This window comes from Homalodisca vitripennis, chromosome 3 (genome assembly GCF_021130785.1).
Source record: "Homalodisca vitripennis isolate AUS2020 chromosome 3, UT_GWSS_2.1, whole genome shotgun sequence".
In the NCBI taxonomy this organism is placed as follows: domain Eukaryota; kingdom Metazoa; phylum Arthropoda; class Insecta; order Hemiptera; family Cicadellidae; genus Homalodisca; species Homalodisca vitripennis.
In genome coordinates this window covers 95,814,631-95,840,582 of record NC_060209.1, presented here as the reverse complement: position 1 = coordinate 95,840,582, position 25,952 = coordinate 95,814,631, and the positions used below count along the sequence as shown (strand labels likewise).

Here is a 25,952-nt window from a genome sequence, read left to right as displayed (position 1 = left end):
TAGGTCACGTCGGAGCTCGGCCCGGGCAACTGACTCACGCGACCCACTCACACACCCGACCTCATTTGTAACTAAACTACACCGTTTTTTTTAAATAAATATAAAAAAGTCTATACCTTGGTTTGGACTGTGATAAAAATCTACATGGTACCAGTCAAAACTGCTTCTGACCATGGCCTTTGCTAAAAATCAGTGTTAATTGGTCAATGACAGTTTTCACTGAATTACAATTCCGGCTGTAAGTTATACATGTACTTAGTCCGTATCCCTTGTCGGTGCAAAAAGGATCCGTTGCTCCCCCGAGAGTTTGCTATCCTACACAAAAATTGCACTTTGTGTTTGGCGGAGTGCTTTGTGATTCCATTTGCAGTGGTCACGGGTGCCTTGTTTCCTCAAACTGTAATCACCGTGTGAATGGTTTCGATCAGTGATGTTGGCACCCGCACTCTGTTTTAGTTCCTACAGCTACTGTATCGTCCCACAATGTTAAACGAAGCCAATCTCAAGCATGGCAGTACGTATGTGTTAACTTTTCAGCCTAAAACCATAAATGTAGAAAAATCTTCAAATTACCTTAATAAGTATTACATTTTACAGTTAATTTAAAGCTTTTACACAAATGAGCGTTTTATCACTGTCCATGTTACAGTAGGCTATACACGATCCAAATAGTTGTAACTCAACATTATGAGGTAATAATTGTACAATTTTAAATACGATGGTAAGCAAACTATAAACAAAATAACAGACACAACGAAAACTCATATATATCACTTAACTATATCACAATATTAGTTTAAAAATAACAGCTGTCTGCAGAAAGCTGATTAACCCGTTGATAATACACCAAGAAAATCAAAGTCACAAGTATGAGAATGTATACCAACAGCACGCCAACGATGAGTATGACAACAGTATCATTAGAGCCATAGCTCAGCATCGCTCCCGATATCGCAGATCTAGCCTGGTTCAGGAGATTTGATACCAACAGCATACCAACGATAAGTATGACAACAGTATCATTAGAGCCATAGCTCAGCATCGCTCCCGATATCGCAGATCTAGCCTGGTTCAGGAGATTTGATACCAACAGCATACCAACGATAAGTATGACAACAGTATCATTAGAGCCATAGCTCAGCATCGCTCCCGATATCGCAGATCTAGCCTGGTTCAGGAGATTTAATACCAACAGCATACCAACGATAAGTATGACAACAGTATCATTAGAGCCATAGCTCAGCATCGCTCCCGATATTTCAGATCTAGCCTGGTTCAGGAGATTTGATACCAACAGCATACCAACGATAAGTATGACAACAGTATCATTAGAGCCATAGCTCAGCATCGCTCCCGATATCGCAGATCTAGCCAGGTTCACGAGATTTGATACCAACAGCATACCAACGACAATTCTGGCAACGTTATCACTAGGAAACATTTGCAAACTTGTGGCTTAGATTTTCTTTGTCTAATATTAACTGGTTAATCAGCTTTTCTACAGCCACCTGTTTATCTTTGAACGGTAAGTGATTTAGTATGAACAGATTGTGTTTTAATTTTGTCTGTTATTTTATTTACCGTGTGCCTACCACCGTATTTAAAATTTTAATGCGTTATAACTCACCAGGACAGTAATAAAACGCTCATTTGTCAAAAGCTTTAAATCGACTGCAAAATGAAATACTTATTAAGGTAACCTGAATATTGCCTACAGTTACGATTTAATATATTTATTATATTAGCACCATACCATTAATTACCATTATTGAGGTATCAATAGATATTTATAATAGGTCAGATAAAAATATAAGAATTTCAATCACGTTGCACACAAATAGAGTCCAGACGGGTGTGAGTGTGTGTGTGACATATGTTTGTAATGGCTGCGGAGTGCGGCTCACTGCAGACACCGCACATTCTCTATCTGTCCTGACCTCCTTCTCTGTCCTTCCCGTCTACTCAAGCACATATTTCCATAACAAGAAAGTCATAAAGGATGTATTGTTCAGACGTTCAGACTAACTGAACTGTTCTTTAGAAATGTTAAACTTCGCGTATACGAACATTTACAAATTTTACAACAACTTACGTAGTGTGGTAAAATGGATCGATGATAAATCAGTCATAAGCACATGTATAATTTATGTAAAAACAAATTAAAATATTTCTGTACATTAAATTGAATTCAAACTTATACACAGCAATAAATTTATATTTTAGGGAAGAAGCGCTTCAAAATTATTACTGTACTTACATTTTTGCTTAAATTCTTCTAGTTGACTCTTTTAATTCTTATTGTTTGTATAATGTGTATTTTTACACCAAGATATTCAGACGTAATGAATTATTCGCCTGTAGGCTAAATACATTCTATCTTGGTGATGTAAAACCCAAAACTCTTCTAAAGCTTCAGTTTTGTTACGTAATGGACGACTATTTGAGTGATTACGTTATTACTTTAACCCTCCGAGTACCGCGGAGCCCGTAGGTTCTAGAGGCCATCACGGGCTGCGTATCTAATACGGGACAATATACTATGCTGCTGACCAAATCTATCATCAGCACAGCTCGCAGCTGCTTTACTATATTCATTGTGCGTTGACATCATTATCTTTCATTGAAGCGGGTAAAATTCGCATTAGAAAACTATCAACGAAGACGAGAACGAGATCCTGGAATGCAAAAATAAGTAAATGATCTTGAAATTGACTATGGTACGATTTTGTAATTTGTATTACATATTCCTTGAGTAAAAATTTGGATAAAGCTACGACATTTCAATATTATGGAGTGTTTATATGGTAAAGAGTAATTGGCTGAGCGTTAGCGAAGCCTATCACTCGAGGGGTTGGACAATTTCATTTTTGTCTGTCTGTCTACGCGATATCTCGAAAATGAACTGACCTATATACTTGAAATTGTGCATGAAGCTTCATTTCTATATTATGAATACTGAATTCGATTATGGTGTATGTCACTCCATAGTCTAGAATTTGGCAGAGCGTTAATGAATATTTTTAATTGGTCTTATGGCAACAAGAAAATAGCAGAATAAATAAATTAGTAAACAAAATTACTGCATTCATAAGATATTGTAGCACGTGGCATATTAACACATATAGCCTAACATTCCTAACACAAAGAACGTCATTTTATGGTGACTTGGTGTGTAAACTTTTATGACTCAAATATTGATATGAAACCCAATTTAATGGACACAAGTGTGAATGAATCATGTAACGAGAAATCTTGAGAAAGATTACATCTGTAGACTTTAAATAAAATGTTACATGAAAGTTTATTTACACATTGGTAAGAATGAGTTATATGATGTCTAACCATGGAACGAACGGGACCTGCCCTCACCAACAGTATTTTATTTCAAAAAATTCTATTGCCTAGTAGTCTATTTTCGACTAAAAGTAACATTTATGATGGAAATTTAAATTAACTCATAATTGAATATATAAATTCAAACTTGATAACTATTTGAATTTACGAAATACTAGGCAGGTCACATACAATAATTCAATTTTGTTCAAAACTCTAGGTATTTCAATTTTACCGTCACGCGGTAACTACGAAAGTGAGGTTAGTTCTAATTGTTTCTTGTGGCTTTTAACTGTGCCCAGTAATTTTAGTAACCGAGTACAAAATGTACTTGTACTGATTTAGAATCACACAATGAATACATACTGTTACTGCTAAACGAGTCCGAGTACTTTGTACCAGGAACGGCGTTAAACGTGTGAAGTATCTGCAACGTAAAAATATCTGAATCAGTAACCTGTACCGGGTACTGTCGGTTTGTGGTAACAAGTACTCTCGGGACAGACGATTACCCCGTACAAAGTATATTGGTCCCGACGTGATCAATTGTCATAGTAGTGAGTGAGTTGCCGAGATCTGTATTGTGTTAGTTTTTTTGTAATTCGTTGTCACTACAAGGCGACACCACCCTGATCAGTCTGGCGTTTTGCGTTTTGGTCAATTTAATATGTGTTATTAATTAAACGTTTTAAATAGCAGTTTACACGACTAGACGCTCAAGATAATGACTAAGAGCTCCATAACGTGACCAATGCCAATTATTGTGGACCATCCGGTCCCGGTCAAGAATAACAGTTAAAATTGTAACTTTATTTTCATACTATTCTAAAATTAAATATTCAATTAAACTTATTTAATTAGACTTGTATACATTTTGTCTTAGTCAGATCACAAGTTTATTAGTTATGAATTTTATAAGTTGCAGTTTGGTTGAAAAGCGCCAAAAAGGTATGTTTTTTGCTATCGGTATAAAAACTGGAAGTTGTTGTTAATAGTTTTATATCTAAAAATGCAGAAATAAACCATCTCAATTTTAATATAAGTTGCATTGTATCTCTATTAGTTAGTTTGTAATCAACTTTCAAATTTGGGTATCTTTACACTTTGATCCATACATCAAGATTTTACTTCGGTCTTTATTTGTGATTTAAACTTAACTACTTTGTTCAATATTCAGTTAATGTTATGATTAAATTTTGTTTTAGTTAAATACATTTCATATAAACTTTATTTGTTGCATAATGCACAAGACTGTAATTATTCCTCTAAAGCTTCTTGGTGATTAGTGGTACAGTACATTGCTTTTACTGTAATCATTGTATACTCTGACCTGATCTTTCCCCTCTTTTTAATACTTCAGAAGTACTATAAAATAACGATTTAAGGGCCTAATATTTCAAAAATTTCCGCGGGGGAGGGCGCAAGACCACTTTACTGATCTGGAGGGTTATCCATACTCCCGACTCCCAGGTGTTATGGACATCCCCTAGAGAGGGTTTCTGGGTGCGCTGAAGCGTATTACTCAATATAATGACACAATTTCACATTATTGTTTGACAAGGGATAAACAAATTTCTTTTCGTACGATAGACTGTCGTTATATTTGTCGATAATGAAATGGACTATACATTTGACATGGCGCAATGGACCTTGGCGAAGCTCCCACGTACTCCACCTTGTAATCAATTAAAACTAAATATGTCACTTAAAATTTGTTTCATCTAAGAACATGTTTCTTATATATATTATGTTTCACACGAAATCAACTTGTTTTCGAATACTCTCAAAAGCGTGGAAAAATCACGCAGCAAAATTTATTTAAATCAATCTTATTAACCTTTACATTTACACTGAGAATGCCACGTCACTTCTTGCGTGCACACTGACAAAATATTTCTACATTCATCGCAAGAACTGTTTTTTCTTCACGTCACTTAAAGTAACATCTCAACGATCAGAAGTATAGTCCTAATATTTTATAGGCCCATGCTCATTAGTTCAAATATCTACTAAAATTAATATACTACTCCAACCCATAAAGGCACATTTTAAATTTATATTACACTCTTTTACGTTTCAATAATTTATATTTTTACAATTTTATTTTGAAATGTGATGATGCCTTATTTTGCTTTTTCGGTGAGAGCCTTGATTATATTCTTTTCTTGGACCTTTGCTAGAATTTGTAAGTAACTCTTTTTCCCTAAACTGCCTTCAATTACAAAACGTTTTACACTTTTACGTTTTTAAATAACGTGTGTGTATTTTTCACGTGTGGCAAAATATGTAACAATAGGCTAGATTTATGTAAAATTGTATAATTATTAGTTATTAACTGTAATCAAAATATTCAACTTGACGTTGAAACTCTAACATAACTGTGCATTACTAGCTGAATATATGAAATGTTGAAAAAGTACCGCAGTGTGGTTTGTGGCTCCGTATACAAGTTATGATATTCTAATACAATTTAACATTTTCTTTTATGAAAATTAGATTACGACTGTAGTTTGGAATGCAAATTATAAATCTATATGTAACAATGATTAAAAACTATTTAAAGATTCAGTTACATGACATTTTGCGCGTACAAAGACGTCTATTGGCTACGTCAATGTGCCGCTGTTCGAAAATCAATACCGAAATTGACAGCTGATGAGCAATAATCAAATTGCCCGGGAGGTTTCACATTGTGTGACGATAAATATCGAGAGGATAGTATGTCATAGAACTTAGTGGACATTCTAAAAGACATAACTTTAAAAGTGCATTGATGAAGTGTTGCTGTAGCCTACTTGTTAAACCCGTACAGTGTTAAAAGTCATATCAACGCAGTTACAAACTTAAATTAATCAAAATAAGAGATTTTCATTGTTAGACATTGGATAAGTATTGAGCCCTTCTCAAGCCTGTTGTTAAAAAACAACACCGTACAAAAGCATAATTATTAATTGGTATCAATACAGAATTAACGGAAGAATAAAAAAAATTAGTAAAAAAACTAAACTCAAGACTAAAAAGTAGTTCACTAAAATCATACAGTATAGAATAACGTAGTTAAAATATCGATGTTAATTAAAGATTTAAATTTCAAGTCAAATAGAATATTTTCTGAGCCTAAGTCATTTTAAAAATAATATTTAAACAATATTTTAATAATTATGTCTTACTGCGTGCAGGATTCTAATACTCAACAAATACTGAAGATAATAATGTTATCCTACGAAAGAAGTTAGTGTTCAACTCTATAGTCGGATTTTATAACACCGAGTAATCCTCCCATCCTGAAAATTCAGTACAAAAGGACAAAAACCTTTATATATTATTACAACTATATAAAACTATATATAAAAACAACTATATATTATTACTTCAAATATAGTGGTGGTGAGGGTAACCGGCCTTAGCACAGGTGTTAAACAGCCAATAAAGCCGAGGAGCAGCGCCTAGCGCTTCGCAATAACGCGGTGAGTCATCTGCTCGTTAATAGTTTGGGGTGGGTGTGGGTTATCAGCCTCAGCTTCAAGTGTTACATAACCACTGTAAGCCAGGGAACAGGACTTTATGCTTCGAGTTAACGCGGTGAGTTATTCGATTGTCAATATTAAACAGCCACTGAAGTCAAGGGCAACGCCTAACGCTTCGTAATAAAGCGAGGACCACCCCCTCGTCTATATTTTGGGGTGGGGGTTTACCAACCTCAGCTAAGTTGTAACAACCAATAAAGCCGAGCAGCAGCGCCTAGCGCTTCGCAATAACGCGGTGAGTCATCAGCTTGACAATATTTAGTGGTGTGGGTTACCAGCCTCAGATATGGTGTTAAACAACCAATAAATCCGAACAGCAGCGCCTAGCGCTTCGCAATAACGCGGTGAGTCATCAGCTTGTCAATATTTAGTGGTGTGGGTTACCAACCTCAGATATGGTGTTAAACAACCAATAAAGCCGAGCAGCAGCGCCTAGCGCTTCGCAATAACGCGGTGAGACATCAGCTTGTCAATATTTAGTGGTGTGGGTTGCCAGCCTCAGATGGTGTTAAACAACCAATAAAGCCGAGCAGCAGAGCCTAGCGCTTCGCAATAACGCGGTGAGTCATCAGCTTGACAATTTTTAGTGGTGTGGGTTACCAGCCTCAGATATGGTGTTAAACAACCAATAAATCCGAACAGCAGCGCCTAGTGCTTCGTAATAACGCGGTGAGACATCAGCTTATCAATATTTAGTGGTGTGGGTTGCCAGCCTCAGATGGTGTTAAACAACCAATAAAGCCGAGCAGCAGCGCCTAGCGCTTCGCAATAATGCGGTGAGTCATCCGTTTGTCAATATTTTAGAGTGTTGGTTACCAGCCTCATCTAAAATATTAAACAGCCACTGAAGGCGGAGAGCAAAGCCTAGCGCTTCGTGACAGCGCGATGAGTCATCCACTTATCAATATTTTCGGGTGTGGATTACCAGCCTCAGCTAAGTTGTATTAGATAGCCACTGCAAGCCGGGGAACTCGGCCTTGCACTTGGTGTTGATTCGGTGATTCATCTGCTTATCAAGAATTATTGGGTGAGGGTGTTACCAGTCTCGGCTTCAAGTGTTAAGAGAACCACTGCTCCCTGGACGCAGCGCCTAGCGCTTCGTGATAACGCGGTGAGTCATCCGCTTGGCAATAATTTGGGGTGTGGGTTGCCAGCTTCTGCTTCAAGTGTTACACAGCCACTGCAAGCCGGGGAGCAGCGCCTAGCGCTTCGTGATAACGCGGTGAGTCATCCGCTTGTCAATATTTTGGGGTGGTGGGAGGGCGGCCTTCTGTTCAATGTCGCTCTTAACCCATTTCATATGTTCGCTCTAAGTGGTGCACAGTCAGGGGTACCAACATCGACACTCTTATAATATTATCTATCTTTGCTTTACTACACTATTAAAAGAATATTATTAAAGCGAAAATTTGGTAAATTTCTGAGATCCTATCATCATTTCAACTATCTATCGTCAATGATCACCTAAAAATGAATAAATCTGTAAAACATCCGTAATTCCATTGAAACAATATCAATCAGTGTAAAGTGCAAACAAAAACTAAACATAATCAGAGGATAAGCATAGTTTTATTATTAATAAAATATACAGATTTTATATTATAATGGTCAGTAAATTCCAAAATTTCTTGTAAAAGTTTGAAAATTGTCGGAGACATATTTTTTAAGCATCTGATAAAAACTTGTTCACCTTCTTGGAACTCAGTAAAATTCCTTGTCGACCAATCGTAGCCATGACATAATTAATACTATTTCATTAATAATTTTTTCAACATAATTTTTTAGTGAACGGTTTGTAGCATACAGTAAAAATAAAAGTGTATACACTTTTATTATTTAAACATTGCCATGAAACCCAACTTAGTGAACAAAATTGTAGATGTGTCAAATGGCAAGAAACGCGACATCTGTAGACTTTAATTTCTACATATATTAATACATATCATTCAAACAAGAATGAGTTATATGATAGTGCACGTCCAACCATGGACTTGGCTGAGAGTCATTGAAGGTTGAGTTATCACTCAGTAGGCTGGCACAATTTCTCTTTTGTCTCTCGGGGGAATGTAAAATTGTCTTTTCTGTACGACAGTCTGCCTGTTTATCTGTCCGCAGGACATCTCGAGAATGAAATGAGCAGCTTGAAATATTACACAGCCTCAGTGAAGACTGTTACGTGACACATCGTGTTGAATAGTTCTGCTTTGTAATATCATGGTTATAATCAGAAAGGCTGAAGGAATTGTTTAATACTGTTTAAATTAATATGGCTCATGATTGTTGATACATACTATAATGCTGCCGATTGTGTTATGCCAACGTGAAAAATTTTCTGATTCTAGATCGTTGAAATCGAAAAAGGGCACAATGCCATACATACAGGATTTATACAGGATATACTACTTTTAGTTAGAATGAAACATAGATGAATGAAGTCCAATGTATATAATTCATTTACTTGCTGATATTGAGCAATAATAATTAAGATGTTGTGTAAAACCTTTTACGATAGATACTTTGAAAGGATAATATGATTTCGGACATTTGTCATCATTATAATGTTACAAAAATAAAACACCCATTTCAGAATGGAATCTGTTATCTTCTCACTGATTCTAGGTCTGAGAAGCTATTATTTTTCAGTTTGCTATTGAGAGAGTTATTTGAAAAGACAACAGTATTTCGGACATTTGTCATCATTATATGTTACCAAAATACACCACTAGTAGTCATCTAGTGTTCTAGAAAGTAATCTAGTCATCTTAAAAATTTAGTGTTCTAGATGACTAACTAAATTAGTGTTCTAATTTTTTAACATAAAATAATGACCCCATCCAGTGATTTATATTTTACATATAATTATGGTAAAATAACTAAAATAAATAAGTTATCATTTCATACTGTACGAATTACATACTAGTATATTGCCTTTAATTTAGCTCCAGTATTTTCATAGTTGTTTTTATCACATTTTAACAAAATATCAAAGATTTTGTTTTCAATTGATTGTATTTTATCCTGTTTCTGAGTGTCAGTGTTGGCAAAATTTGATATCTAAATACTGCTACTATTTTGAAACCAGAGAATTTTTTCATGGTATGTTCAAAAAGTATGTATTTTGTACAGTTTTTCAAAATAACACAATAGTCATCTGGGAGTACTAGAGGCCAATTTTTTCTGTATAAAATAAGAACAATGTTGCATCTCAAAAAACTTTAATATCTCATTTTTTAATTTTATAGTTTGGTCATTCATCAATATTATGAAATAATTTCCTAATTTGTGTTCAGCAATTTTATGCATCTATTATTTTTATACACATATTTTGTACAAATCAAAAGCTCTTGCGCTGTAGATGTGCTCTTGCCCTTTATGGATTTGAAATAATTCAAACCATAAGACTCTGCCCTGCTGGATTCTAAGTTCCATCTTATAGAAATATTTTTTTTAGTTTAAAACAGCTGATTACTAAAACACACATGTTGCTCAGGCAGTTACTCTCCATCCACCGACCAACTTAATACCAGCTGATTGGTTAAAGAAATACACGTAATGTGAACTACTACACAGAGCTTTGTTTACAAAATGCTTTACAACATTGATTAATGTAAAGCATAGGTACAGATAGCCCAACATTTGTGGATAATTGACACAAAGTCTCTGAAGTTGTCTTTTTAGTATGTCTGTATTCTTCTGGTTATTTAAAAAACAATGTTATAATATTCAAATTAAATAACAAAATTTTGAATGTGTACATATAAAATACTCCAAATTGGCTTCCTTTGACATTGTTAAGATGGCATGTCAATAGTTGTTGAAGAAATACAAACAAAGGGACACTAACAAGACCCAACACTATTCATTCAGTGACTAAAATTCAAGGAATCAAGCGAGCACAGAGAGCCCGTAACCACTGCTTTGCAATGGTTTAGACAAAAAGAGCAATTTTTTAATGACAAAGAAAGTTATCAAGGGGCAGTGAGTCAATTTTGCTCTGATGAGGGATACAATCATGATTAGGTATGTAACGATAACAGCAACAAACCAAGGATATAGGATGATACATCAAACAGAGATTGGACATTACCTACATTGTATTCTGGTTTATGTATATTTATACTTTCTATAAACGAATCCCAAGGTAAAAACAAAAACAGACCCAAGTCCCTTTAGACAGTTAAACTTTATCATGAACATTATTTATCTAATTGTTTGGATATTATGTACTATGTAAGATCATGTTGAAAATTTGAATTAACACTGAATTAATATGGATTTAAAGATGATTACTTCCTTTTCAAAATTATTATAGAGCTTCACCATATTACATTATATGTCCTTTCACTAAAAATGCTGGGAACACAGACATTCTTCCACACTAGTCTACCGTAGCTCTAGTGTAACCGGAACCATTGAAGCAATTCAATAAAATGTCATTAAGTGTTGCAGAGAAAATCAAGTATTATTATTGGTGATTATAAAAACTGTTTCACTCTCCGACTCCAGCAGCCCAAAACACTGCTCTAAACATAAATTACCAAAATGGATCAGATTGCATTACCTTCCTGTGATCCATCACTTTGGTGTGTATAGTATGCCTACGACGTCAGTGTTATTCAGCAGGAAATTGCTTGCGAAGCTCGGGTAACTGTTAGTATGCATTATTTTAAATGAAAAGCCATAGTTTCTTATTTTTCAAATATGAATTCCCAATTAGGAATAATCTATACATACATCATTAAAAAGACTTTTCAGGCGTTAAGTCTGTACCTTCATAAAATGAAATATTTTTTAACCCTACAATAAAACATCAGAAAAATATAGTTGATTTATAATTGTACTGGTGTAATAAACTTATCAAAACAAGAGAAAGAGACAAGCCTCCTTGAGATGGCAGTAGTAGATGTACTGAAACTAAACACCCGAGAAGCCTTACATGAGAGGGAGGGGGATACTGTCAGATTTCATCTCATCTGATTCCACTTATCATTACTTCCATTGAGACCAGTTCACATTTGAACTAAGGCTGCTAAATACATTGACGAATTAATTAATATGTATATCTAATGTATAGTAATGATTCAAGCATGTGGAAGCACACTATAGGAGTCTGTACATAAATGTTTGCTAGGTGACTGAGTTGGGTCTCTTCACCCCGACAAAGCAAACAGACCAATACTTCATTGTCATATTTTTAGTACTTAAGTATTACTGTCTTTAGAAACACATAAGGGTTTGATCACAGTACAAACATGGAGATATTTTGAAACAATGAGACAAAGGCACTACCACTTCTCAGACACACACAATTATGGAGAAGTCTACATGGAACATGTATCTGTCAATTTGTCAAACTTAAGTGAAAGTGTCAGTAGCTGTTTAGTGTCAGTTAAATTTCAATTATAAAACATAAAGAGCCTACTACTTTTTTTCTGAATTACAAAATATTCAACATAAAAATTCAAGCATGTTGTTTCAACTTACAGCTTGTTTAATATTAAAATTTAAACTCCTTTGCCTTCCTTGTGCCTATCTTCCTTTTCTGTTTCAGTTCATAACAAAAATTCATTTTTCTACAATGAAGTGTTTATACTGGTATAAAGGTTTTCAATTTAGATTTTACGATTGCAAGACTGTTGACAGATCTATTCTTACAGTAAAAATATACCATCTGTAGCACAAAAATTGTGTTCTATGTTCCATGTAATGTACAGGGTTTCACTTTCATAGGTTGAACCAAGTAGAATTTTCTGAGTCAGTACTGTGTTTATTCTGGAATAAAATTCAGTTTATTAGGGCAATTAGTTAATCGTAGGGCAACAAAAGTAAACCCGAAGCTGTTGTGAAAGCTATTTAGTAAGCAGCACCAAAGCTCACAGAATCAATATGAGGTGTATACCTTCCCCCCAGCTAGAACCACTTCAGGAACTAATTTCAGGTCTCGTTAATTACAAACTCGAACAGACTAGAAACAGTAACAAAATACTTAAGCAAAGCTGTTTTCAAACTTAGTTGGTTCAGATGAGGAACGTTTCATATTAATCTATAATCCTTTTCCAAGAAAATTATTACATTAAGAAATTTAACAGCCATAGCCTATAAATTTAAGTCTTTTTAACAACCTAACCATGAATGGATATTGTTTCCTGATGTATTATAAATTAATTGCTATGATTTCTACACATGGCAAGACAAATCTGATCTTATTTGGCACTCAAACTGAACTTATCACTTATGAACTATTGAATGCAGGATTGTTATGCAGAATAGACACTCTATTGTTCACATTTCTGTGCAAATTATTTTAGTTGTTACAAAGAAAACTACACAAGGTAAGCTTCTGTATTACTGCTCAAAGGTATTTTGGACCAACAGAGAAATAACAATCTCAACATGTTGTGAAATTCATAATCATAAATGTTATTGTACTAGTACAATTTCATTGACTAGTCAAAGTAATCATATCGGACAAAACATTGACATGAATGATCAAGCTTCGTTATGCATTGAGAAGTGTTAAGTTTTATCTATGGTCATCATAAAGAGAAAATAGAATGGAAGTGTCAAATGCCTAAAACACTGCTGTATGTAATCTCCAACCAATACAGTCCCAATTCTACATGACATCTGCACTCAACCACAACTCACAGGAGAATTGGAGAGGACCCAAGGAGTTGTTAACTACTGTTTTAAAACCTATTTACTGTAACTACTGCAGCCAATACTTACATCACCTAGCCCGGATATTTCTGAGAAAACCAAAGTTGTAAAATAGAGAAAGTCAAACAAATAAATAGCTAAGTAACCATAATTAATGTGAAAAAACATTTGTACTTCAATAAAAAAGTCTAACTACTATGAAACTAATATTAACTTTGCTACAAGACGTATATGCAACTATAAATGCACTTTTTTACTAACACTTTAGGTTATGCAAAACCTAAAAATTTACATTGTAAACTTAGTTCAATATTTTTATGTTGGATAAAACACCTTTGTTACATGTTGGATAAATAACTTTTCTTACAACCAGACATTGATTAAATTACTTAACTGATTACATAAGATTTTTTTTTATTTTGGGTTCTTAGGCAATGTTCATACGCAAAAATGAAAATTTATTGTCTTGTACAAATTTGTTGTAAACAAATCTTTATAAGTTGCATCAGTTGCTGTTACTCCCACTTTAAATCAACACCTTCACTCTGACACAACAAGTACCAACTTTACAACAGCCGGAGTAGTATTTCAGTGTGTCGACCGCAGTCAATGCGTTAAACTATTATACATATACGTGATTACCACTTTTATAGCGACACAACCCTTGTACCGACTTACAACAGCCGGAATAGTGAAAATACATTTAACTGAGACCATAACTATCATTTTATTAGGATCTTCATAAAAGGATTTTAAGATTACAAGAGAAATTGTTAGTTTATAAGTTGTTCGATCACTTGTACAATACCCTCCATACCAGTTGGTAATCTTCATGATCGTTTTATCAAATAAGACAGTTCAGACACTATAAGTCAAGGAGCTCCCTTAATTCTGCCAATGTCAGTCTATATGTGAAAAAACTTTAAAACTTATATTTATAACCATTTGGCATCAATTAAAATTATATTCAATTTAATTTGTAGAAGAAATCAAGACATCTTGACCGTTAGTAGGGATATATTTAAAAAAAATCAAGACCCAATTTTATCAGGACATACATTTACCGAACCTTTACAAGATTAAATTATTTCATTGATCTTCACCATTTTAACTGTCATGTCAAAATAAGAAAGTAATATCATAATAAGTGTAGTCCTATCTTACTCAGTTTTAAGTCAGTCTGTCTGTTTGGGATTTGTATACAATAATTGCATCTTTGGTTTAAATAAATATATCAAACTCTACACAAATTGTATTTTAATTAAGATCTGTCTTTTAAAAAAGACAAAAAAATATATCAGGTTTCAAAATGGTGACCCTACGCTTTCTCTGTGTTTGGAAATAGTTTCACTCTGGAAGCTATTCGATCCTTTCATGGAGACAAAATTGTGCACTAAAATTGATGTACAATCTGATAAAATTTGCTCATTTCTCACTATAGAGAGTGGGCCAATTTATTCTTAGTGAGGGATCTCCATAGCCTCCAAACAGTGTGATTGATACATAAGATATTAAAAACCAGTGAACCCTCTTACCTGAAACACAAATTGTCGATACGAGAAACAATTAAAGAAAAGTACGCCCTACAACTGCCGTTTGTAAGGCTGTGGTAGCAACAAAGAAAGCTTTCTCGCACTTTGGATCCCAGGAGTGCAATGCCCTTCCACTACTATTAAGGGATTTATGTATAAGAGATACAAAAACCATGTTCAAACTTTATATGCTTCTTACCTAAAATAAAGTGTATGTAGTCTAATCAGTTAAACCATTGTTAAATCAATTTTAATTTAGATAATGTAGTTACCTAAATTGAGGTGTACTATAATTATAGTTATTAACATAAGTCAATTTGTAAAACAGGTAAACAGAAATCTGCTCACAATTAAAGACCTCATTTAATTATTTCGTTTTTATGCCTACATGTACCTAATCATGCATCTGACTGCATTGTGAAAGTAAACAGTTATATAACTGTTGTTTCATAAAAAGTGATGGAATGCCTATCTGAAAATTGCATACATTGGGATAGCATGAAGAGAACTATCGTGTCTATCAGACATGGGTCCTCATCGCACAGTCTTTCAGGCAGAAGTCACTATCATTATAGAATGTGCTTTTGAGAATCTTCGTCTGTGGTACAGGATATTATATGCATATATATAGCCAGGCAGCTACGAAGAAGGTGTTAGACTCTTGTTTGTTTATCTCCAAACTTGTCTAGGATATTTTTATTCCTGTTTTACCTCTCAGCTTTATTTATTTTTTCCCCTATTTTTAGAGTATAGCAGTAAGTTTGGCTTAAAATTAGTTATATATTCATAGAATTATATTTAATGTATTTAGATTCTATTTTTGTAAGATGTATCCTTTAGTAAAATTACGTTTTATGCATTGGTATCTCTAAAAATATGAAGACAACAATGTTTACTGTTAGACATTTACAATAATCTAAAGCTCTTTCAAAAAAGTACTTTGTAGATAGACCAGTTTGTATTCAGTTGAGAAATATTTTGAATTTTCTTAATTTGGTTGTGATAAATTTATATTTTGTGACACATTAAACCGTTCTTATTTTTTAATCTATATTTGACCTCATTCCTATTGTATGCGTACAATCTAAAAAATGAATTTAGAGATTGAATACAGTTGATAAATGGGTTGTCACTTACTTTACCTATGTTACTTAAAATAATCTACAGTAATGTCTCTGTTCTGTAAATGTGAACTGTATCCTATAACAGTATCTATAGGTTACTTGGATTACCACAATGAATTATGAGACCTCATAAAACACTTTTAAGGCATTATGGTTGGGTGACAATATTTTTTTCAGTCTCTCGGGCATTTGTGATTAAATCTTCTACACTCAGTTCCATGTTCACTGTGAAGTACAGGTCTAATGAGAAATACTCGTGAACATTACAACTCTACATTACTGTATCTACATTACTCTGAACATCATGTCTAGTGCTATGCAAGTTGCGTCAACTGTCCGCGCGATCCGCATGAAGGCACTTAAATACACTTTATTGTACCCAACCTTTTGTACCTTAGGTCAAGTTCATATATTATCTGTATTCAGTACAAAAAATACATAAAACATAGGTGTGAAAGTAACTTATCATTTATTATGAAACAAAATTATGTTTAAATACCGATACATAAAAATAGTATGATTTTATTATGATAGTTAAAGAGACAATTTTTATCACAGTGACAGTAAAAAGATACAAGCTTTTGCACATGCAAATATATGTACAAATATGATGTATTTTTATTTATATTGTACAGTTTATCCGCCGATTCACTCCGAGTATGTTTAAGTTTACACTGCAAGCCTAAGTCAAAAGACATGTTGCCGTAAGTAACAAAACATATAACATCAAGCAAATAGAGCCATTGATTGAAAAAGCTTTTAAGACCATTACAAAAGAGCAATGGAAGAATTACTGTAAGTATGTGAAAAAATTTGAAGAAGACTTGTGAAAAATAGATAATTTACAAGATGATGTGGAGCCATTAATTATTGAACTATCTGCATCTTCAACAAACTCGAAGAGTGACGGAGAATACAGTTCCACTGCGTCACAGTTCAGGGTTCTCTCTGCAGTCGCTGTCTTACAATAAATCAAGCAAGGTAATAAATATAGTAACATGTATCATAAATATAACATAAAAGAGCATAAAGTAAAACAAACAAGAAAGAAAACTCTAAAATTGAATGTGATTTCTTATACAAAGAAGTACTTTTGTAGTTTAATATTATTTTTGTATTAATAAATACTTCAATACTTCATATTTATTTCTTTTATATACCTATAAAATTGATTTAATGTGCACATAATGTACAGGTTACCTATAAACTCCCATTATCAATTTACATAAATAAATAAATTTGTAATTTAAGATTAATACCTTTTTAATAATAACTATGTATTCTAATCCCTTGAATACATCATAGAAATCTCATTTAACTAAAAAGTAATTAAATTTTAATGTCTAAGTAGCTTATACCTGGAACAAGAAACCTGATTCTTGAAAAATTTGTTGTCTAAACTCAAGAAATAAGTTTGAGACGGACAAAAAGTTAAAATGACCGAAATAACATATTTAATTCATTTTTTTACGGAGCATGGCCCAGGGAGTCAATGTCTTTAGGACAGCTAGTACCATGGGAACTGTCCTATGGATAACATGGCTAATGGCCACTCCTGCACGGTGAACGTAGATCTGAGTATAAAATTTTAGACCGTTACTGATAGATATTACCTTGAGGGACGTTTTTCATTCAGTGTAGGAGAGCATCAAGTTTCATTGTTCTGCAATGCTTATCAGTGGAGATTTGATGTACCAATAATTCAATATTTTTAGAATGAACTTCATACTTGTATATTTTAATTTCAAAACAATAAACATATCTAGTTTAAAATAAGAACATTGTGAGAAGACAGGTCTTTCATTAAAAATTATAACACATTGTTCCAATATTGAGAAGTCTTAAAGGAAAGATTTTAAGTTTATTTACAGTGGCCATATCAATAAAATAGGATTGTTTGGAAAAGAGTTTATTGTGAACAAAACAGTGGCTGATAGGCTTACAGGAATAGTCACTTTTGGATAGACTCAGCAAGTTATGAATTAATGATATTTCACAAAATTATCCCTATCTGTAGATAAATCAGATGAAGAAAAATATAGGTTTTCTAAATAAATATGAAGAGCTCACAATACAGCACAGAAATATGACACAACATAATAATAATTGGTCATTTTAATGTCTTGAGTGATTTTGATAAAAGAAGTTACTTTACATCAAAATGAAACGAAAAACCAGTGAAAATTAAAATCTTACATAATCTACTACAACATATGACTTGAATATAAAATATATTTGCTTGGTGAATGCATTTAGGAACTTGGAAAATACCTGGATCTGAACAAGTAAATCAGACTGACCATGAACTGATAAAAGAGGAATGAGAGGACTACATATTTCCTTTTGAGATTAGTGATAAGAAAAGCTTGCCCTAAATATCAAAAAGAAATAAGACAAACAAAAGTAGAATAGGACTTACTGTAGATATTTAATTAAATTATGTTTTCACGCTTGTAAAACACGAATACACACGAAACTGTAAACCTTTTGACCTTATGGTATACTTCCAGGGTATGCAAATGGTCCTTGAGGCTCAAGTGTATGCTAATAGGCCACCCCTTAGAAGAAGAAGAAGAAGAAGAAGAAGAGAACATAGGAGAAATGTGGACAGCATGTTAAAAAATTTTAAAAAAATAATAGAAGAGAAAAGGGTACGGCGGTCGGAATTGTTTGTTGATGAATGTAGAGTCTATAAGAAAGAATGAAGCTAGAATAAGAATGCTGGAGAAAAACACAGAATAGTGAACTTTATGGAGATAACGGACAAATAACGGATCATTTGTGCAGAAGTAGGAAAAGAGAGTATATAAAGCTAAAAGTATGAAGGATCAAGGAATTAACTAACAGAAGAAAATTAGTGACTTGTAAGAAATATAACTAACCGAAAAATAATGGAAGACTAATTGTGAAAGAAAATTTACTTACTAGTATTGGTTCGATGGAGTGAGCGTTTTGGGGAAAGTCTAAATAATCACCAGCATGTGGTGAAAATAAGAGGAAGAACTAAGATTTAAATAGCCCTGAACTTGAAGAAGTTGTGCAACTTATGCAAACATTCCTTTGGAGGAAAGTAATTACTTTCTCAATTAAAAAAGGGAAAAGCACAAGACCAAGATTCACATACAAAGGAAGGCAAAGAAGTATTAACACATGAAATTCATCAGAGTATATATGGCATGAAAAATTATACCTGATGATTGGAAAGTAGGAATACTATGTCCCATTTTCAAGAAAGGGGATAAAATGACCTGTACCAATATACAGACAATACTGTTAAAGTTGTGTATACAAGATCTTTACTTTGATATTACTGATATAATAAATCTGCACATAGAAAAGTTTTTGAGATTATCAATGTGGTTTCAAAAGTTACTGAAATTTTATAGACCATACTTTCATAAGACAGTATCTCAAGATATTTTGAATGTGGTATCAACCTTCATTTATTGTTTGTAGGTTTCAAACAAGCTTTCAACATCATTAACAAGATATCTGTTTGATGATCTTTAGGAGTTTGGTACTTCTCCAAAGCTTGAGAAAGTAAACATGATTATAGATGTTTTTTAATAGAAATTTAAGAAGAAAGAGCAGAGAGTTGCTCTGCAAGGAGATGCTCCATCTGCAACACTTTTTTATGATTAAGATTGATGTGAGCGGGAAACGCTCCATGGCATAAGGCAACTAGGACCTTGGCCGATGATGTCGTAATTCTAGCCAGCAACAAAAATACATTGCAGGACACACATATTAAGCTACAGGGATGTAGAGAATGTTTCACCACCCAACATTTGTCCACAGTACTATTTTTAAATGATAAAATTTGTGGTAAACTGAAATGTGAAATTGATCAGTTCGTCTCCCCTTCCCCAGGTTTAGTTTTAGCTATGTCTTACCAGTATCTACTGTTCAGGAGGTAGTTAAGTTCTCACAGCCCTCAGGTTTCCAGGCCTTCATTGATTCCAGAAGGTAAAGACTACACCTTCAGATTATATAGAGATCCACCATAGAGAAGAGAGCCTATTAACTACTTTTAAAAGCACTGGTAATAATGTTGTTTTATATATTATGTATATATATATATATATATATATATATATATATATATATATATATAAAACAAAATTATTATTCCATGTTCATGAATACACATTGTAACATTTTATTAGGAAGTGTAGGCCTATATAGAAGAGAATAAATAATAAAATTTGAACGAAAACACACAGTTATAACGAAAACTGATGCATAATTTGTGGCATCATGTACTTTCGGCAAATTCATGGACTGTCGACTCATGGTATTATGTGTATTCTTATTTACACTCAAAAACTGGTATAGCTAAATAAAAATAAATGCCCGTGCTATTTTTAAGTACTCTGTTTATAGAAGAAGTTCAGTAATAATTACCAAAATATACGTCATTGCGTTACAATCAACTGTGTATACTGCATACACCTAATTGCTCACCCGTAGATGGTGGCAGCACTGCAGTCAGTGCTCTGCCCAAAAACCACTATTCAAACACTTATGACTTGGCTGCCTCACCATCACTTTTCCTACATTGAAAAGCAATGGCGCAACTTTGCATCCAAAAGACTGTGATGTAGGCACTGATTTCAAATGTTTTAACAATAGGTTTTTATTGACTTCAACTGATCCTTTGGACACTTTTAAATTTTATATAGTTAGTTTATTAAATAAATATTGCTTATATTTTTTATATTTATTGTTTTTACTTCGGAGGGGGCATTACACCAGACCCCTTATTGACAAGCCGCTACTCCTTGACGGAAGACAAACTCATCATGGGCTGCAGAGCTGCAGTGCAAGGGTAAGACAGACTATATATTTAAGTAAAAAAAATTATCAGCGTATGACTTTTGTGTACATGGTTGAACCACATCACTCAGGTGAATTACATCATGTTTACAGTTTTAAAAATATTATTTTTCAATTATACTAAGATCATATTTTTATTCATCATAATTAATTTCATGTATTATATATTATATATTTGACATATATGTAAAATATTAGACACTGTGCCACGATCGAGACAACATTGCTCTCGGTAGTGCCAGCCGCTGGAAATTAAGATCTGTTTCATCAAGTAGTGTTAAACACTACAGTTTTAAATTTTGTTTACAAAAATAATGCCTACAAGCCCAATAACGTGACTAATGCTGAGTTTTTGTATTTAAACAAATCTGGTTGAAAATAAAATTTAACATGGTTTAGAAACAACTAGTTCAACATCAACCTTTATAAAAAGTAATTTTGTACAATTCAAAAATCATAAAATTACATTCTCTGAGTTCGTACTCTTGTACATATCTTGTATAAAACTTCGGTCATCATATAATTACAAGTTTTCCTGGTTATGAATATTCAAAATTGTAGTTTGGATGAAAATTGCCAAAACGGGTACCATTTTGATGCGATCTGTGCTTTTTGATGCGAGAGTAGATCCAACAAACGGTCACGCTTGTTGCTATGACAGAGGTGATGATGTGTCATGGCTGACACACATACAAAGAAAAAAGAACGTTATATACTTCTAAATGTCTTATCTTGGTGTCTGTAACTATTACTAGAGATTTGAGGTTACGTTACAATTAGATTTTATTTCGAAATGTCATACATTCGTAAAAGGATTCCAATCTAACCAATTTGTTAATGATCTCTATTGCAGGTACTAAAACGAAGGAATCCATTTCAATGAGGTTTAAACTTTGGTCTTTACAAAACAAATAAGGCTAAAGATTGAATGATGTTGGTAGGGCATACTCAGTTTTTTAAAGATAAACTTATATTAAAAGTAACTTTTTTTATATAAAATAACTACACTATTTAATTTTATTTCTTATTTTAAATAAACAGAAGACTTTTATTTAAGTTTTTTTTATAAAAACTATATTTTTTAACTATACAGTAGAGTCCCGTTAATCCGACCTAATTGGGACCGAGCCCTATTCGGATTATGTAATTGTTCGGATTAGCCAGAATTACAGAAAAATACGGTTTTAAACTTGAGAATGGGTCTATTTTGTTATAGAATTATCAACATTGTTTATTAAAACATGTTTTCTGACTGTTGCATTGTATTTCTTGACAAATAAACGTGTTTGCGAATACTAAGCACATTTACCGTATTTAGTGTGAGAGTTCTATTGTTAAGCAATGTGAGCGTACTGGATATTGTACGGGTCCACGCGTTCAATAGTTGTACGAAACTACGCGTCATCCAATAGACTCTCTTTAATGTGACAGAAGACAATAACTGAATTTATGTCTTTTAACAATTAATATTGTACTCAATAATAATATCAGTACTGTACGTCCAATTTTTGTTTGATTTCACTTCTTAATACAGTAATTTAACTCATACTTAACCTATAGGCCTAAGTTTCAATTTGGTACTGTATTTAACTTCATTATTTATGTACTGTACCGTACACAATTTGTCTTAATAAAATATTGTATGTCTATTTAATTAAAGTTTTCTTTGTTTATGTACGAAATGATGCACCCATTTTCATTTTTTATGTAATTAGTTCCTATAACTGTTCATTATCGTTATAAATAATTCCTCCTGGACCTGTTCGGATTAACCGACGTTCGGATTACACGTGTTCGGATTAGCGGGACTCCACTGTACTGCTTTTAATAAAACCTCTTCACAAAATCTTTTGATATTGAGGCTTTAAATATTTAAAACAGTAATATAATATTGGTTCTAAAAGCTTAAGTATTATAGAACTTCAGACTGTTTTTTTGACAAGTATTAATGTAATCTCTAAAATTGTATCTCAGCTTAAACACTGATCACAACATAAGTGCTGCATACAGCTTGCCCAAGTTGGAGTAGCCTAAACAAAATAGGAAAACAATTTTTTTTAATTACAAAGTTAACCTGCTTTCCTTAATATTTTCTTAATACACATTTAGAGCAAATATTGTATCTTTTACACTCATTATAGCATAATTATTAAATATGAACTAAAAAATGACAATGATTATGGGATATGTCTCAATTTAATTTCTACTTGTAAAATGACAGATAACACTGAGAACCGATAGATTTTAAGGAGCTTCAATTTTAACTGATTAGGTAGGCTAAATAAGAGTAATCCTGTTTAACTCTCCTGCCTTTAAAAGTCGTGATAGCGATGGAAAGACAGCTATGTACAATGATGTTGATATGATTAGAAATAGTTTTTTCCAACTGAAATATGATGTATTAATAGACTACACATAATTTTAAAAAGCTGATTAGACATTTGCTGCTGCATACTATCACTAATTACTTATTTTATTTGGCTTGGTTAAATGTGGCTTGTAGAAAAACAGTAACTGGTGACAGCTGTTTCTTGCATCACAAGTTATCATTCTCTCATTCTCTGTTATAATATTTGTTATTTGCGAGTTATGTTTAGAAAATGGGTGAAAATTTAATGTCACAAATTCTTTATCAGGAATATCAGTATGTCGGAATATATAATTTGTCAGTATACACATAAATAATACATGTACATTAATAGGTAAACTAAATTGTCTACAAAATAGGCTAGTTAGGTCTATTTTAAACAAGTGATATTCTTTTCTTGCATTTTGGAGAGAAGGTGCAAAGTTTTAAAATGAAAAATGCTAAGAATTTTTAAATGTTTAAGAAGTCCATACAAAACATTTTTATTGTAACTTTTTGTGAATAAAAATACATATAGAGATAGTTTTATTTAAATAAAACACTTGTTAGCTGCAAGCTGAATAACTAAAACTTAGCAAATTCTCAAAAAAGGGCGTAACACCTAGGAATGATAAAGTTAAACTATACAAAAAATTATAATTTGGTCTGGCTCTTTTTGCACACACACAAATCAATCTATGGTTGGTACTGAAAATGTGAACAACAAATTAAGGCAACAAATTTGGCTATCAAAAGTCAAAGTTATTACAGCTAATGCATCGTTAACTGTAAAAGTAAAGCAAATAAACAAACTTTAGTATGTGAGCCATAGCCTAGTCTGCACTAGATTGAAGTGCAAAATTATGAGAATGCTGCATCATCTGAGTTTCGCCCATAGAATAAGTGATCAATTTGGTTAAAGACTTAATATTAATCAATAATCTAATATAGTACACACAAAATAGTTTTTTGTAAAAATCAATGATTGTCTGGGGGCGGTGGCATGGCAACGATTATTGTTCTAGAGGACCAACATACCTGTGCAAGGTGCATAAACTGGAGAAAGCCGAAGAGGCAAGTACACAACAAGGCATACATTTTAACAAAGCTTTTTCTTGAAATCATTATATTGGGGGCTAAAACGACCCCTTCAACTACAAATAAAAATTTTAGAAAGTTTAGATTCCACCCGCGACACGACCAAAGACTCACTCCTTCACTGCACTTACTACTATACCAATACCAATCACAAATTGACCAGGAATAGCATGTGTTTGTTGATACTGCCACAGGAGTGCAGCACGTACTCTACTTCAGTGCTGAGTTCTCCGAAACTCCAGCGCCAGTCATTGAGTACTAATCAATACCAAAAAGCGCCAAAGACTGCAGAGTAAGGGATATTATCCAAAGAGGTATTACTGTTGTGCTGTCCAGATTAAGCTTAGTATTTATTTCCTTTATTAGAATAGCACAGTTCATCAGAGTATCAGTGTTGAATGTTGTGTTTTATTTTATTAACCTTGTGCCGAGTACTAACGGCAGTATCCTACTAACTATTTTTATTACTTTAAAAAATGTACTTATCTTATGTCAGCATTCATTTCCAACAGTGCACCTCTCAAGCTTCATACTGGAAAGTTCCACTTGTCAATAGTCTCTCGCCTGTAATTGTCAAACATATCAACGTGAAAGTTACTTTCGTGAGATGCTGGATAAAACATCCGAGAGCGCTCGACCGTCTTATTACAATACCTACACGAAATCTCCATGATCGTTCGATGGTGTTTTGTTTCATGGATGGATGATCCGTGAGCAGCTAAATGTGTGACTAAGGATTGTTTTTTTTTTTTTTTAGAGAGAATGGAAATTGAAGAGGAAAGCCGCTAGAATTGTAGTTAGCGTGAAGAGGAATGGAATGTATAAAAATGTCCAAGGATCAACTGGTGCTTTTGTCGGAGAACGTTTAGCAGACGAATTGATAGATGATGCATATGTTTATCTTTGCTATGACTATGTGAAGAAGTGTTATGATATTAACGTCTAACAACTGTTGGCATCCTGTAAAAGGATAAGAGGGAAATTATGTATTTTTTCCCAAACTACAAAGATTTACTTATAAAAACATTAATGTAGGAGTAAATTACAACAGTAATGTATTCATCTTCACTATCAAAATCATAGAGTACAAAACAAAATTTAAAGAGTGGAAAGTTAATGTTAAAAGTCGATGAAAGTTTTGAATTCTGCGTTTTTTGCGTTGTAGCACCATCCCTTGCTCACCGGAAATAGATATTCCAGTTTTCGGATTCTATATGTGGCGCTAATTTCAAATTCTGCGATACGATATTGATCCTACTTTACTTACGATGTTGTATAGATGTTTTACATTGATATTAAAAATTACGATTTTGTTAAGATTGTGTAATTTTTCATGGTATAGTTCACAGCAACTAAATGAATCCTAACATTTTATATGTTGGGCTCTTAAAATCATCCCCCAAGATACCATATAAAATCTTATTTGAGGGATGTGTAGAAGACTTCAAACTGTGATTTTTGTTAGAGGAGTTAATACCAGGTATTGATAATGTAG

At 33.2% G+C, this 25,952-nt stretch overlaps 1 protein-coding gene across 1 annotated transcript in view; it reads right to left on the bottom strand.

The window, feature by feature from the left end:
- LOC124357199 (amyloid-beta-like protein) overlaps positions 1–24,644 on the bottom strand; it is a 128,073-nt gene extending 103,429 nt beyond the window's left edge. The window contains exon 1 of the mRNA XM_046808736.1: positions 24,398–24,644. Coding sequence (XP_046664692.1) covers positions 24,398–24,484 — 87 coding nt within the window. The 5' untranslated portion in view covers positions 24,485–24,644. The remainder of the gene's footprint in view (positions 1–24,397) is intronic.
- Between the last annotated feature and the right edge of the window lie 1,308 nt (positions 24,645–25,952).